Source organism: Choristoneura fumiferana, chromosome 14 (genome assembly GCF_025370935.1).
Source record: "Choristoneura fumiferana chromosome 14, NRCan_CFum_1, whole genome shotgun sequence".
In the NCBI taxonomy this organism is placed as follows: Eukaryota; Metazoa; Arthropoda; class Insecta; order Lepidoptera; family Tortricidae; genus Choristoneura; species Choristoneura fumiferana.
In genome coordinates, this window is record NC_133485.1 from 8,348,909 (window position 1) to 8,364,624 (window position 15,716).

A 15,716-nucleotide genomic window follows, 5' to 3' on the forward strand; every position below is an offset into this window, starting at 1 on the left:
TAATTTTTTGGATAGCTCGGGTATTGTTTTCCGAGCTCTTTAATAATATTTAATTAATATAATCAATGGTAACTTGAATTAATCATAAAAACAAAAAGCACGTAACATGAAAGAAAGATGGAATTTCATTTTGTATTTGCTCTGGTTTTCTTATTTGATTATGTCTGCCGTGTTCATGTTCGGCCAGGGCTTCCTTTTATCCCGCAAGACATTAAGCGATGTGACTGAATGCGTGCCTTTGAAAGATTTCGGGTGCGATGGGCGGGAGTCGAACACGTCGCGGTCATCTTGCAGCGATGAGGAGAAGATCCGTCGTATTTTGTCTAATCCCGGTGCGCCGATCGTGTGCGCGCCTGGTCGGAACAGGGTTATGTTTGTGCTGGTTGACGCGCTGCGGTATGATTTTACGGAGTATGATGAGAAGTTGGTGAAGCCGCTGCCGTACCAGAACCGGATGCCGGTGTTCCGGGAGACGTTGGCGCGCTGGCCGGAGCGCGCGCGGCTCTTCCGGTTTATGGCGGACCCGCCCACCACGACGCTGCAGCGAGTGAAGGCGCTGGTGACCGGCTCGCTTCCAACCTTCATAGATATCAGTTCTAACTTTGCTGCTGTTGAGCTACAGGAAGACAATGTAGTTAATCAGGTAAAAGTCAACCAATTTTGTAATGTTTCAAACTATCACAATCTTCATTTATTATGGCCTATTTGTGAAACCTAGGTACTAAAATGACAGTCAAATGTCAAATGTAAAAATAATGTGGCCTGCATAAAACAAACAGTGCTGCTCTATGATTTCGGTTTCTGATATAATTGTAAATAATCAGTAAAAAAATATATTTTATGATAGCAAAAATAACATTAAAGCATTCAATATTCAACTTTCTATTTTGAAAATATAAATGCACTTTTAAGATAAAGTGATAAAATCTAAGCACAGGTAAAAATACAGTGTTCATCACTTAGTACCAATGTAAAAAATCATAACACAGGGGGGCTCCTATAAAACTGGAAAAACGAAGTTCGTATCGCACCATCCTTTCGCTCACGTATTAAACAAGATAAGCGTTAGCGGGATGGCAAAATACGAATTTCGAATTTTTCATTTCGTAGTAGGGCCAGATATGACACAATGTCATTTGTGTTTTTCATATTTGACATTTGTTCGTTACTTTACTCGTATTGTGATTGGATGTGTTCAGTGCGTTTTCTTGTGTTATGGTATGTGTGTTTTTATGGTAAGCATTGAGGAGGATCGTACTTAAAATGAAATTGAAACTTAAAAATCAACATCTATAAAAAGTAGTAATATCTCCAAAATGGTTGCATTTTTATTAGACCCATTTTACCTTTTCTAGAATGTCCTAAGTGCCCTACATGTTAGTATGTCACGGATCCTTTCATATCTTAATATTTTATACACATAGCATATAACATAGGTACCTAACCTACAAAATCTTTTGGTGATAACCGGTTGTGGCACGTCACTATTTATGAGACGCAAAAAACAGGTAACACATGAAACATCATTTTAGTATCTCGGATTAAAAAACAGACCATAGTTAGATATAAAGTAAAGTACAGTAGACAAAACAAACTGAGATGGGATCACAGCTATCTGTCTGAGTGGTGGAACAGTGTGATAAACCAAAGGTGATTCCTAATTCCTGGGGTTGAAAAAAACACAGAAGCATTGTTATTATCTGTCTATATGTATTCGGCCAGCAACCCCTTACTTCCCTGCCTCTTTAGTAATGTACTACCTATTGTTTGACTATCTTTATCTCCAGAATTCCTCGTTTACCAATGTTTCACTGATTTGACTAAGATATTAATGTCATCAAATGCAAATGCCAATTGTTTTATATTACATTACAGTTGCACAAAAATGGAGGAAAGGCAGTGCTACTCGGAGATGACACCTGGGCTCGCATCATACCTAAACGGTGGATGAGATCTCATGCATTATATTCTTTCCACACTTGGGACCTAGATACTGTTGATATAGGTAAACAATTCAATTAAAAATTTATTAAATTTAGGACTCATAGGATATAAATAATAAAGTAGAGTTAGTAAGTATATATTATTTAAAAATCAAGGGTTTAAATTTTATTGAAATAAATGGAACACAAAAATTCATTAAATGTAATTAGATTTGATACTTAACTCCTTTCAAACCTACTTTTAGTCCAAAGGAATTTGTATAAAATACTTGTTTAATTTTACAGAAGTGGACTCAAGAATATTTGATGAAGTGAAACAAAAGGACTGGGATCTCCTGCTAGCCCACTATTTGGGAGTAGACCATGCAGGCCACAGATATGGTCCCAACCATCCAGAGATGACTAGAAAACTTGAAGAAACAAATGCAAGATTGCAAAAGTTGATAGAAATGCTGCCACCCGACGTGCTGCTTTTCGTTGTGGGTGACCATGGCATGACTGAAACAGGTATTAGATTATTTACTTCACTCATTTGATCAGATAAGATACTATTTTTTATCTGATAGGAGTTAATTCATTATATTTTAGTTTCTGTTTCTGTGTCATATTCTTACTAATATTAGTAATATTATAAATGTAAAAGTGTGATTGTTATTTTTTTATGTTAGAGAGGCCAGACAAACGAACTAGTGGGTCACCTGATGTTAAGTGATCACCACTGTCCATAGACACCCGCAGCGCTTTACGCGATGCCAGTGCGTTGTTTGTTTCTTTTGCTATCACGTCTTAACTACTGAACCAATTACCATGAAATTTAACTTAGGTACAGACCAGAAAAATAATAGCATAACTTTCATCTTGAAAAAATTAGTTGTTCCCAAGGGCGCGCAAGAAAAGAATCCTTCCTACGCAAAGTGGCGGATAATAGCTAGTTAAAATATAAATGGGTAACTTAGAAAGTACAGTTTTTTAATTAGTATAGCATTATCTCAATGAGTGTCTCAATGATACCTTGTGTATGAAGTAAGGTGATATAAAATACATATTAGTTTCACATAAAAGAAGAATCAGTTCATGTTTTATAAAAAATAATGTTGCCTTTATCCTTACCATAAACATACTTTAAAATGCCTGCCATTTATTTTCGTATGTAAATTTTAAATGAAAGATATTTCCAATTGAATAAATAAATCAATTTCACATTGTTTTAGACTCACATGAATGGAAAGATGGTTGGTATTCAGCATTAGGCTTGCACATAGTCTGATTGTTTTGGTCATGCTATTGGTATTTGATAACAGTTTTGTTGCATAGAGCTAACTTTTCTACTTTATGTGTGATTCTAAAACACATTTTTGTGAGGTTGATGATATCCCAATTATACTTAAAAACCCTTTATAACCTTAATAGCACTACAAAACGCTTTGTTAAAGCTTGACTGCATTACAAGTCAATATTTCACAGTCATATTCTCGACATAGAAAATTCAAGCGACAAACGTAATTTATGTGGCGAAAAGTTGATACAACACATTTTCATATTGCACTATTTTGTTTCTCATTCCTCTGTTGTTGCTCAGTTTCAATCTCATCTCAGTTTATCCCGATAGTTTGTCTGTGAAATATTAAAATTTTTGTCAGTACAACTTGAATAAGAATCAATATGCATGTCTTCACTTATAGTTTCAGTCATGTGTAAGTGAAACTTGATATTACCTCCTTATCCTTATATACCTATCCATCCTGGACCTGACAATACTCTCATAGTTCATGGTTACAATAGGCGACCATGGCGGCGAAAGTAAAGCGGAGCGTACGGCAGCTTTCTTCGCATACCGTGGCGCAGGATTCTCTGGTGTGGGCGATTCTACGATTGGGATTGAGGTGCAACAGACTGATTTCGCACCAACTCTAAGCGCGGCTCTTGGATTGCCACCGCCCGCGCCGTCGTTGGGAAACCTACTGTTGCCAGTGCTACCGAAGACATCAGTGCCTGTGTCATTGTTGCAGATGACCAATACGCTTAAACAGGTATACTTAGGACATTGACATGCGATTTGTTAAGTTTACTTACTTGTAATTTTTTGCTAAAGGACGACTGATAAGAAAGTCGATGGCTATTGAAAAGAAGTCCTGTTTAAATAAATATACAAATGAAAATGAAATTATTATGTTTTTTTCAGATAACACAATATTTAATTAGATATGGGGAAGAATCTCAGCAAGTGCCTCTTGATAGATTAGCACTTCTAATTAATTCAACGAGAGAACAAATGAGCAAAGCTGTTGCGGTCGAAACTGAAGAAGAACTCGATGTTTATTTGGCTGATGTTAAGTAGGTTTAATAAATGGTTTAAACTTTCAAAAACTATTTTTATTTAGTTAGAAAAGTACTTTATTTATTAAAGAGCTTTATTTGTTTCAGGGCACTGAGTGAAAACACGCGTAACGTTTTCCGAGAAGTCTGGGTGGAGTTTGACTCCTTGTCAATGTTGAGAGCTCTTCTTCTACTTCTTCTCGCCATATTTTTCAACTGGCTCATAACCGAGGGTCTTCCCATAGAGCGCGTCCCTTTAGTCTTCGCTAGTTCTTTCGTCCCAACCGGGTATGCTGCCATGGCCGTGTGCATATCTCTATGCTATACCGCGTATTCCTTTAAACTTATCGAAGACGTCGTGCATGCGATAATCTTGAGCACTGGTTTAGCTTCAGGTGCAATTACTAGCGCGTTAGTTATAATGCATTGGGACGGTATAACCCAAAGGTGGTACGAAGGTCGTTCTTTGTTTTATGAGCGATTCGCTAGAGGCGCTCTAGTGGCTTCCGCGGCCGTATTAGTATCGAATAGTTATATTATCGAAGAGGGCGCGGGTCTGTCCTTTTTGGCGTTGAGCGTGTTAGGTTTGATGGCGTGGAACGTGGGCACGTTGAAAGCTTTGGGTTTGTGGCTGGCTTTTGGAGGTGTGCTGGCTGCTACGAGGAACTATCGGGGGTGCAGGGAGGAGCAGGGTGATTGTTGGACGGCGGGGGGAGGGGTTGTGACTGGGCAGGCATCGCGGGCAGCTTTGGTTCTCGCTTTGGGTGCGACTGCAGCGGTAGTGGCCGTGGCGCGCCGGTACGTTGGCTGGCGCGGGCACGGGGTGGTCGTTGCTGGTTTACTCGCCTGCGGGCACTGGGCTGTCGGTTGGGGTTCCCTCGGCTCTCCCAGTAGGTCTCGCCTCCTCGCTCGCTGTTCGTGGGTGGTTTTAATCGGCATGTTCGCTCTCCTCTGGCGTCGAGAACGTGACTCCACGGTCGTCCTTCTCGTGTGCAGTTTGTTAATCTACATCGCGAATACTTTGGTGCTCGGGGCGGCGTACGCGCCTGCCGCCGCGCTGGCGCTGGTGTCTGGGTTCCTGGCTCTGAACATCGTGTCCTTGTTGAAGACTGATGGGACTTCGAAATCTTGTAAGTGGAAATTTTGTTGCGAAAAAGATACATCGGTAAATGTATAACATATTTAAAGGTATGCAATATATTAGGCGTATCTGTAGGTAGATTCATTAATTTCATTATCAATGGCAATCATGACATACGGATCTGAGACAGACAGGGTCAGAAGGTTCTCGAATGGCGTCCGCGGACCGGGAGACGAGCTGTCGGTAGGCCTCCAACAAGATGGAGTGACGACCTGGTTAAGATCGCGGGATTGCGGTGGATGCGGAAAGCACAAAATCGGTCTGAGTGGAGAGCCTTGGAGGAGGCCTATGTCCACCAGTGGACGTCTTTCGGCTGACATGATGATTATCAACGGTGCGAATGTTTAATAGGGTGGCAAAAGAGCAAGTGAGGGACGTTAATAATAATGGCATAACACTGAACTGGCATAATAATAAATTCGTATAATAAAAACATTACTAATTATCACTTTAATTTAGATAAAATGAATTGGCATAATTAGATAGGTTAGGGCAAAACCGATTGGGTTAGTTTGTAAGGTTTTTTTTGTAACTGAACGACATTCGATTTATTTTCGCATAGTTGACTTTTCAGATCAATTTGAGTAAATTTTATATTTATATTTTTTAATTAACTGCAGAGTAACTTTATGCTTAAAGTTATGTATGACAATTTACATAATGCGCATTAACATAATGGCGAATTAATAAGTACGCAAATAACGTTATGCCAATTTGAATTAGGAATATTACGTTATGCATGCCGCCGTGGCGTGTGCTCCGGGAGGAACGGCTACGGATTAGCCCGAAACATGTCCAGCTAAACTAAAACGCGAATTATCCGGGTTTATTTCATTATGAGTGAGTCCCACGGTAGTTATAGACCTTATAATTTCCAACCCTGGTTGCAGCTCTGACGACCCGTTGCAACTCGAGCGTGGCGTGCGCTTGGGCGCTGTTGGCGTCGTACCACTTCTACGGCACGGGCCACCACGCGACGGTGGGCCACGTGCGGTGGGCGCCAGCCTTCCACGCCGGGGACCCCAACTACACAGTCGCCGGGCACCAAATCATGGCTACGTTCGTGCTGCTCGAGTGCTTCGGTGAGGACTCAACTTTTTACATCAGTACTAGTTGTTGCTGTTGAGACGTCCTAGCTTAATGGATTGACCTATGGTCTCTCAAGCAGAGGGTCATGGGTTCGGGCCTGCGCCTGGATTGGGGGCTCTGAGTTTTTCTCTAAATTTCATCATCATCAGCCAGAAGACGTCCGTCCATTGCTGAACGAAGGATGCCCCTTCGAACGACACAATGAACGATAACTCTCCACTTTCATCCACCGATACCATCCAGCGCTCAAGATGTGCGTTCCACTTATAACATTCGCCTACATCGCCCGCGGCCTGTTAACGTTAGTAGAACGGCAATGAGGGCTACCGTTATCGCGCTCACCAGTTGGCGCCACTGTAGACAAAGGACCTGCCTGAAATATAGTGGTTAGTTTGTTATTACGGGCGTGAAAACAAAATTTAAATTTAAATGATATTGAATACCTTAAAACCGTGCCATAAAAATATCGAGCATGTGTTGCGAAGTCCCGTTTTGTTCGAAAAAAAGGAGGACAAAGGTTTCCGCAAACAAAATATTCACAAAATTATTTTAATTATAAATAAACCCGCGTAGCTCACTCAAAAACAGTGACATTTGACATTTCGGAGACCACTCGCTACACTAGCGCCTCTAGTGGCGAATTCATACGCGATAGCCCTCATTTCACCGGTTGCGGTCGTGGGCGTGGCGGACGATTAGTGGAACGTACCCATAGTGTCGTAGCTCATTGTCGAGGTTGGTAACACTTGGTCGCAGGCATGCCGCTGCTGTTCGGCGCGGCGGCGCCGCTGCTGGCGCTGTGGGGACGCGGCGCGGCGGCGAGCGCGCGCTCGCAGCTGGCCGCCGTGTTCTCGCTTTGCCTCAAGTTTGCGCTCTGCTTCGCCATCAGGGTAACTTCTACAAATCCTACTTCCTACCTTATATTATAAATGCGAAAGTTGGTGCGCGTGTATGTTTGTTATGTTACTTCTTCACGCTAAAACGGCTGGACGCATTTGGATGAAATTTGGTATGTAGATGGGTGTAGACCAAAAAGTTGCACACCGTTAAAGCCGCGTTAGCAAGTAGCTCTAATTTCCGTTAACTTTTTCCATTGTGACACGAAAATTATCCATACAAATGTAGTGTGCAACTTTTTGGTCTTCACCCAGATAGCCGGACGTCTGGAATAACACATTGGCTACTTTTATCCCGATATTTCCACAGGATAGGGATAAAATCTTTTCTTCCTTCTTTCTTTTTTTCCTTTTTGGTATCCTGCCGTGTCACCAAGTAACATAGTTTTAGTGCTACTTCTGGTCTTAGTTTTAGGTGGTACTTTTGGAGCCAAAATAAACCTTTCATTCTTCTTTCTTTAAAATCTCGAAATAACAACCGTTGGGCTTAGAGTCATGAAATTTTGTACAGTTGTTCATAAAACAACCTCAATGAAGATCACGGGATGGCCTAGTGGTTTGACCTATCGCCTCTCAAGCAGAGGGTCGTGGGTTCAAACCCCGGCTCGCACCTCTGAGTTTTTCGAAATTCATGTGCGGAATTACATTTGAAATTTACCACGAGCTTTGCGGTGAAGGAAAACATCGTGAGGAAACCTGCACAAATCTGCGAAGCAATTCAATGGTGTGTGTGAAGTTCCCAATCCACACTGGGCCCGCGTGGGAACTATGGCCCAAGCCCTCTTCTTCTGAGAGGAGGCCTGTGCCCAGCAGTGGGACGTATATAGGCTGGGATGATGAAGATCACGATATAAATTTTAGGATTTCCCAGGGGAAATTTGTAAAATCCCGGAATTCCAATTGTAACTACCAGATCGAATAGTTTACGCGTGCGAAGCCGCGGGTAAACTCTAGTTTTAAAATAAATCCTACTAATATTATAAATATGAAAGTTTGTGAAGATGTTTGGATGTTTCTTACTCAATCACTTCTAAACCGCTGAACTGATTTGGATGAAATTCGGTATACAAATAGTTTGAGTCCCCGGGATAGGATAGTTTTAATCCCGGAAAATTGCATAGTTCTCCCGTGATAGCGATAAACAAATACTATGCGGACGGAGTCGCGGGCAACGGCTAGTAAATGAATAAATATCAAGGGACAATGCGGGCTACTTGACAGCTTGGATTTTACGAACGTTTGCATATAACACACCCGTGCTAAATTTCGTATCTCTGATCCTAGCGGTTGAGATCATCTGTGAAGTCGGGACAAAAAGTAGATCTCTAGCTATATACTAAATGTCATCAAAATTCAAGCAGCTGTTTTACCTTAAGGGTTAACAAGCGTACCTACTCACAAACTTTCGCTATAAATGCTGTGTTATATTAGTAGGATTAGTTTGGCTCGCGTAAACCATCTGGCAGTCGAATTTAAATTCTGGGATTTTCCTAACAAATGAAGAATTCGTTTTGCGATCGTAGGGAAACTTACACTTCAATTTGCTGATATAAACATTATGCTGCAGTCGTTCGCCTGCGCTCTCTCCGCCACCATCCACTGCCGTCACCTAATGATCTGGGGAGTGTTCACGCCCAAGCTGCTGTTCGAGAGCGCGGCTTGCGGCGCGGCCTTGCTGGGGACCCTCATCGGAGCCTCCCTCGCCGCCTGGCACCTCCCCGCGTCTCAGAGGAACAGCTGACACAAGCACTAGGCACTGACATCTCACGTACTGTTGTCACAAAGTCGTGAATCTGACAGGTTTGGTGTTGGGTTAAATTATAGTGCAGAGCCCGTTCCACTGCCTGGCTGTTTTATTGTAGGTAATTTAAAAAAAGTACTGTGCAGTCAAAGGCATAAATATCTATACTACAACCATAGCGTCAAATCTTATGCTTAGTGGCATAAAGGTGTATATTGTTGACGTTTTTATGACCTTGACTGTACTGTACCGCAGCGTATATAATCGTAACAAAAACCTAAAAGAAGGCATCTCAACTTGGATGTATCCCATTGGACTTCTAACGCCTACCGTTTTTAGTGTGACCTTTTTGAAACGGGTCATGATAAAATAGTAGTTATCAGAATGCCAGTGAAACCATCGTCCGACTACGAGTATTTAGGCCTAGCTCTGGCTTTTCATGTAGTCATTTAACTTATGACGGAAGTACCAAAACGGTTTATACCCACTTGTCCAGACCATTTACAAACAACCTGATGTGAAATTGTCCACTAGTCCACATTTGACGTTTGGGTGTAGACAAGTGGAAATAGCCCATCAGACCTAAGAGCATTGGTAATTCGGTCCGACTAAGTGGCGGGGTTGTTACTGATCACTATATTACTATGATTTTTGTTTGGACTCTAATTGCTGTTGCTTCACCTGGGAATATTGATTAAGATTTTACATTGTGAATGAGAATGTGTGCGAGTACAAAGTCAATATTTTTCGTCATACCAGGCTGTCGCATTTAACGTCTGTCAGATAATCTCACTCGGGCCAGGAAAAGACGTTAAATTGCAATCATTTCAATAGCGGTAGTAAAGAATGTCTTAAATCGCAAATTTATTGACTGCAATCAATGTCACAAATACCTGCGTTGCGCTGTAAGACATTTATTATTTAATCGCCCTAGGTCTGTAATTTTTTATAAATTATGAGTAGATATACCTTGCGCTTAATGGTTGTATTTATTGCCAGAGGAGGCATTTTATTTGAGTAAAAGTGTACATTTATAAACGTTATTCCTATGTAAATTAAGACGATAATTAACTGACACTGCCGTAGAGCCTGTTCATTGAAATTTGAAATGTTATTAATGTAGCGAAAATTTTGGATTTTCCTTTTAAATAATAATAAAGTAATGTAGCGATTGTAGATAAGTTTGTACATAACTTTATTAATGAATATTGACGTGGAATCGGGTTTATAAATTGTTGTTACTTAAATACTCTTATTGTACAGTTAATGGTATTATAATTTAATTAGTGAGACTAACTAGTAAACATTATTTGCTGAACAAATTCTGTGCTATTCTATTATATCAAATCGCGGATGCCTGGTAAAGATAAGCAATGACCATTGGTGACTTTCAAGTCTAACCTAGATTTACATTAAAACTGAGAATTACAAGGTGGAAAAGAGACTAGCAAAAGTGGGCAGAGGCATTATAAGAATTAAACCATAATAATATTTTTTCTAGCAACCTGTCATAAAACATTGTTATCTATGTACCTATTAATATACATATGACTTACAGACATTTGAATTCCAGAGTAGGTTATATTTGACTAAGGTATTAAGCCTGGCCGCTCATTATCAAATTTACACCCTGTTTAGTTACTGTTATTGTCGTCTTGTTCTGTCGAATTCGACCACATTATTTTTTTATGATTGGTACAAAGACATGGTATGGTACAAACCAACCATTAGAGAAAATAATATTGTAGTTTTTTCTTAACATAAAGTTGTTGCGGTTTTAATTGGTTTCGAAGAACGTCTTTTTGTAGAAAGTATAAATAAATCGTACAATTTTACCAAATAGCAAAGTAGGTATTTGAAATCAATGACTTGTAAACATCATCTCGTCATTGTTAGCTAGTCATCAAGCCTTACATTATTTAGCAATATTGTTCAATTATTGTTTATACCATATTATGAGGAAGCCAATGTAGTGTCTTGATTTGTGTGCTTTATTTACCAATGAAATTTTAAAAAGTATTATGTTTTTTTATGACTTTGAAATAAATGAGTTATTACAAAGTATTGGGAGTTTTGTTTAATTAAACAACAAAAATATGTATTTACATTTATTACTTAGGATTTGAAAAAAACTAGAAATGACTAATTAAAGTATTTATAGATACACATAATCATTCTGTGATAGATAATAGACAATAGTTCTATCTGAATGACATAGCAAATTCATTTATTCATCTTAATACTTTTAACCTCTTCGCCACCCCAGTCATCTAATCGTGAACTCGTGATAGCCAATGGAATGCCTGACATGGCACTGTCATCTATACATTACCAACATCCAACTCGAAATTGATCCTTCTGCAATGGAACTAAAAATCAAGTTGATTTGTCGCTGGTTTTTCTGTGGCGTACAGAGCACGTCACTTCATTTGTTTTGTGGAGGTGAAAAGGTTAACTATAGTGAAGAAAAGGAAATCGCATTCACTAACATCCCCCATTCTAATTTCCAGCACCCTTTCTTGACACAAAATGATTGAATATGTATGTTGATATATATTATTTTAATATTTTTGATAACACAAGTTAAATCAAAAAGAAAAATTAGAGACCACTAGTCTGTGTTGTTGGAACATAATTTAGTTATGATATTGGAGTGACTAACTTATTTTCACGTGGAAGTAGATGGCTGGACTACATAAGGATCAATAAGGTGTTGAGAGAAGGAGTTGACAGCCTCGGCTCCACGGACCTCTTTGTCTAGTAAAGGCAGTTTTGTGACATGGAAATCTTCATATAGGTCTGCAATTTGCTCCAAATATTTCTCTTGTACCTTATGCCGAGCGGCACACAATTCACACGGTGCTGATGTATGCATCAACAGTTGATTGACTATGATGTTGTGTGTGTCAATGCCACAACGGGTCAGCTCTTGGACCAGTCGTTCTGTCTCGTAAAGAGAGAGGAACTCAGCTATACAAACGCAGACAAATGTAGTCTGATTGGGATCTTTGAACTGAGCATTCACTTGTCTGATCACAGAGAGCATCTCATCCATTTTGTTGCTGAACATATCAGAGTTGAACTCCGCTAACCCAAACAGTGTTGCCACTTGATTGATGAAAGGGGCCACCTGTAATAAAAATTAATAATTCAAGTTCAGTTTTTTTAATATGGCTCTGTCTATTGCAGGACATGTGCCAAGTAATGAATTTTTTTAACTTGTAATGTCCAATATGTAAACACTACTGTATTGTAATACATATAAGCCATTCCAATAGAGTGGATAAGTGTACAGTCATATTAAATAGTGCACAATGACTGTAAGCAATTGAACAAACCTTTGATTTCAACCGCATCAACTTGCCAAGCCCCTTCTCAACAACTTGAGGGAAGGACAGCAAACGCAGGGTGTGTCCTGTTGGTGCAGTGTCAAACACAACTGCACTAAAATTCATGCCTTTCACAAGTTTCATGACCTGCAAACCAGATAAGGTAAGACTTACAGTAACCTTTAAGGATTATGGACTAGTTTAGTATCTTAGAATGGTCTTAATAACTGTCTTTTTGTACTGTTTCACTAGGTGCAGTCAACCAATTAGATTTTTTTTTTATAAATGGCTTCTGTCCAATGGGATAATTTTGCCAGCGTCAAGGTTGAGAGCTACAAATGATATGCATCGAGATAAAAAAAAAACAAAGTATGGCACTGTGCTGTCAATTGACTGGTAGGGTTAGTTCGTGAAACTAATTTGATTTATATTGTACCACAAAACCATGTCATTGTGACATTATTCAATAAGCATGTTGTCAAGTGTCAAACCTCATTACTCTTTTCAAGCAAATCTTGAAACTCCACATTTATACAACTTCCATGACTTTTTTTTTATATATTATTTTTTCCAAATATTATTCCTAATAATTTTAATAATTGCATTAATAATAAAACCAAAAAAACCTTCCTATAAAGTTTTTTAGTCCTGTAAATTTTTATCTGATGGAGTTATGAGGTCTGACACTTTAGCTGACGCATTGCTTTATTTACTATGACAAAGGTCTATAGTGGCCTAAGAATCAATTGGCTAACTGTACCTAAGTAAATGAAAATATTCGTTTCAGTTTATTTTTAAAGAATGCCATAAAAATTAAGTTCAATTGGATTCTAAAAAGAATTATGGTTACTTCTTTAAATATACCTCAGCATAGCTCATAGCCTCATCAATGCCAGGGAAGGCTCCCACAATTTCCTGCATGACGCCCTTGCCCAGCCGCATGGCCTCAGTTTCACCCTCGAAGTATTCTTCAGGCAGTTCGTTCAACCCGACATTCGGATCAATCTCCATAGCAAAAAGGTTTTCAAAACCTTTGACTTTTGTTGGCACCTAATAAATAATTAAAAACACAAATTAACATACAGAACGCTTTTAAAGATATTATTGTCATCTTGAAATATACAGATACCTTAGAGAATTTCTGGTCGAATGCATCCGAAATGTTATGTGCTGGGTCTGTAGAAATAATAAGCACTGATTCGCGAACTTTCGAGAGTTGAATAGCAAGGCTACAGCTGAAATCATTAAATGATTTGTTAGATTACCTTCAGGCTCGAACTGCACAAGTAATTATAAGGTTTATCTAAATATTTTTTACCTGCATGTAGTCTTGCCAACACCACCTTTCCCGCCGACAAATATCCATCGCAGAGACTTTTGCTCGATAACGTTTCGTAGAGAAGGCTCTAAAACTTCCAATTCTTGATTGTCTCCCATAATTACAACTGTAATAGTCTGAAGTCTGAACGAACGGTAAACATGCGACGACGTATCCTAAATTTCTAATACCAATACCATGACTCGAAATTTTGACAGATAATGACGTGACAGATGATTCACAGACAAAGTAAACGAAAGATCATAAGGTGATGAATGGCGATGATCTATTCTGAAAAGATGACACTGTGAGAGTGTTAAATCAAAGCTTAAATAATTGTTTATGTTTTAAATGTTATAATAATATTCAATAAGTAAATAAATAACTGCACGAGGGTGTATAAATTCAATTCAACATGGTGTAAGCCGCGCTTTATTGAATTTGTGTTTGAATGGGAATGATATTCTTGTCCATCCAATATAAAACTAAAAATACCTCTCTTTCTGACTGCCATTTTGACATTTGACAATGGATTGACAGGAACATGACAGGAAGGAATGGAAATTATGGAACACAGAGTACTTTTTATGGAATAGGAAGGAGGAGAGGTGGTGGAAGTGGTGTGGAAATATAATTCCAAAGTAATCACAAAATAATATCTTGCAAATATAGAGAATGAAATGATTAAATTTATGAATGAGAATAATGCTCTTACGCGTTCAGCGCTGTCGTCTTTTATTGATAACCATTATCGTGGTCACATCAGTATTTGTTTATTTGTGTCCGCAATTTAAATTGTATCCTATTGCTCCTGTGACTATCGCTCCGAGTCCATTACATCCACGCACTACTCGGCACATATCTAAATTGCTTACAGTAGTTTTCCGGCAGTTTGAGGACTTTGATAACGATGTCGCGGATAGCGTACAGTCGTTCGTGTCAGCCTTCCCTAACGTGCCGGTGGTGGTGGTGTGTGAAAACGCGCCGTATCCACCATTCCCTTTCTCTGCCAGCAATGAGACTCTCCGGAACGTGAGGGTGATATCGTTGGAGTTGAGGCTGAATGCGTCGCCTAAGGAATTGGACCCTTTGACCCATATTTTGACAGATTATGTGCTATTCGTGCCTGACTCCACTCGAGTGTCGCGGCGAGTCCTCCAGCAAGCAGTGACCGTGGCGACAGCGCCGTTGGCTCCAGCTGTCGCCATAGCGGTGGGGAACACGCATCTCACTTGTCAACATATTAAATGGAACTATGCTGACTGGACTCTACAATATGCTAAAGATGCTTCAGGGAAGATATGTGATGCTGTGCATGGGCAACATGCACTGTTGATGAAGACATCATTACTGCACACATTCCCTCAGCCATTTGCTTTACCTTTCCCTGAATCACTTTATTTACAAACTGCTGCACACGAGTTGAAGGTATTTTATTATGACAGTTATTTTTTAAATTCAAAGGCAGCAAAAGCCAAATTACCTTCATGACTTTCTAATAGAATTAGGTTGACCCCAGTAAATAATATTTTTTTTAAAAGTGGTGTAGCCTAGTTTAAGTTTTGTTATTCTCTTCAGTCGTCAATTGAAACATCTATGACATAAATTTTAGGTGCAAATTTTGGAAGGAAAGCTAGGGGCAGGGCGTGGTGTGTTAAAGAGTCCCTCAGCAAAACAAAAGTCAACACGCCATCAGAGGGACTCCAGAGTTGCCCTGTACAAGATGCTGGGCGTCAAAGCTATGATCAGAGAAGACGGGAGAGTTCAGTGGTATGGATGCAAAAGGGAAACACAAGTAAGATATAGCAATTACTTTAGTGTTATTGTTAAATATTTTTGATACATATCTATCTATATTTTCAACTTACAATATTGCTATGCTGTCATCAGTGACATCTTTGTGATATCTGTATCCAGACATTCTTAATTTTTTTTTATCAACT

General features: G+C 39.4%; 3 protein-coding genes across 5 annotated transcripts in view; 2 read left to right on the forward strand and 1 right to left on the reverse strand.

Annotated features, from left to right (window-relative positions):
- The first annotated feature begins 3 nt into the window (after positions 1-3).
- LOC141435008 (GPI ethanolamine phosphate transferase 3-like) lies at positions 4-11,190 on the forward strand. 2 transcript variants are annotated; one of them, XM_074097521.1, is made up of 10 exons: positions 4-643; positions 1,876-2,005; positions 2,229-2,450; positions 3,155-3,175; positions 3,726-3,973; positions 4,126-4,277; positions 4,368-5,389; positions 6,291-6,482; positions 7,246-7,379; positions 8,953-11,190. In XM_074097521.1, the coding sequence occupies exons 1-10, from the start codon at positions 107-109 to the stop codon at positions 9,124-9,126; spliced, it is 2,832 nt and encodes a 943-aa protein (XP_073953622.1). In that variant the 5' UTR covers positions 4-106; the 3' UTR covers positions 9,127-11,190. The 2 variants fall into 2 exon arrangements, with proteins under 2 accessions (XP_073953622.1, XP_073953623.1); XM_074097522.1 differs by lacking the exon at positions 3,155-3,175.
- A 31-nt stretch (positions 11,191-11,221) lies between these two features.
- On the reverse strand, positions 11,222-14,003 carry LOC141435023 (ATPase ASNA1 homolog). Its single transcript, XM_074097540.1, has 5 exons — positions 13,774-14,003; positions 13,585-13,690; positions 13,320-13,505; positions 12,465-12,602; positions 11,222-12,256 (listed from the first exon to the last, which is right to left on the reverse strand). Exons 1-5 carry the CDS (start codon positions 13,890-13,892, stop codon positions 11,795-11,797), a joined length of 1,011 nt encoding a protein of 336 aa, XP_073953641.1. The 5' UTR covers positions 13,893-14,003; the 3' UTR covers positions 11,222-11,794.
- A 306-nt stretch (positions 14,004-14,309) lies between these two features.
- The window catches only part of LOC141435020 (ribitol 5-phosphate transferase FKRP-like), a 48,643-nt gene continuing 47,236 nt past the window's right edge, over positions 14,310-15,716 (forward strand). For both annotated transcript variants that reach the window (XR_012452106.1, XM_074097538.1), the window contains exons 1-2: positions 14,310-15,201; positions 15,386-15,568. Coding sequence is in view for 1 of the 2 variants with exons in the window: in XM_074097538.1 (XP_073953639.1) it covers positions 14,470-15,201; positions 15,386-15,568 (915 nt within the window). In the remaining variant the exon portion in view is untranslated. The remainder of the gene's footprint in view (positions 15,202-15,385; positions 15,569-15,716) is intronic.

Coding starts and splice junctions, on each gene's coding strand:
- LOC141435008 (XM_074097521.1), top strand. CDS start 107: ATGAAAGAAAGATGGAATTTCATTTTGTATTTGCTCTGGTTTTCTTAT. Junction 2,451..3,154: donor CCATGGCATGACTGAAACAG/GTATTAGATTAT, acceptor ACATTGTTTTAG/ACTCACATGAATGGAAAGAT. Junction 6,483..7,245: donor CGTGCTGCTCGAGTGCTTCG/GTGAGGACTCAA, acceptor ACTTGGTCGCAG/GCATGCCGCTGCTGTTCGGC.
- LOC141435023 (XM_074097540.1), bottom strand. CDS start 13,892: ATGGGAGACAATCAAGAATTGGAAGTTTTAGAGCCTTCTCTACGAAAC. Junction 13,691..13,773: donor GTTGGCAAGACTACATGCAG/GTAAAAAATATT, acceptor TAATGATTTCAG/CTGTAGCCTTGCTATTCAAC. Junction 13,506..13,584: donor TCGACCAGAAATTCTCTAAG/GTATCTGTATAT, acceptor ATTATTTATTAG/GTGCCAACAAAAGTCAAAGG.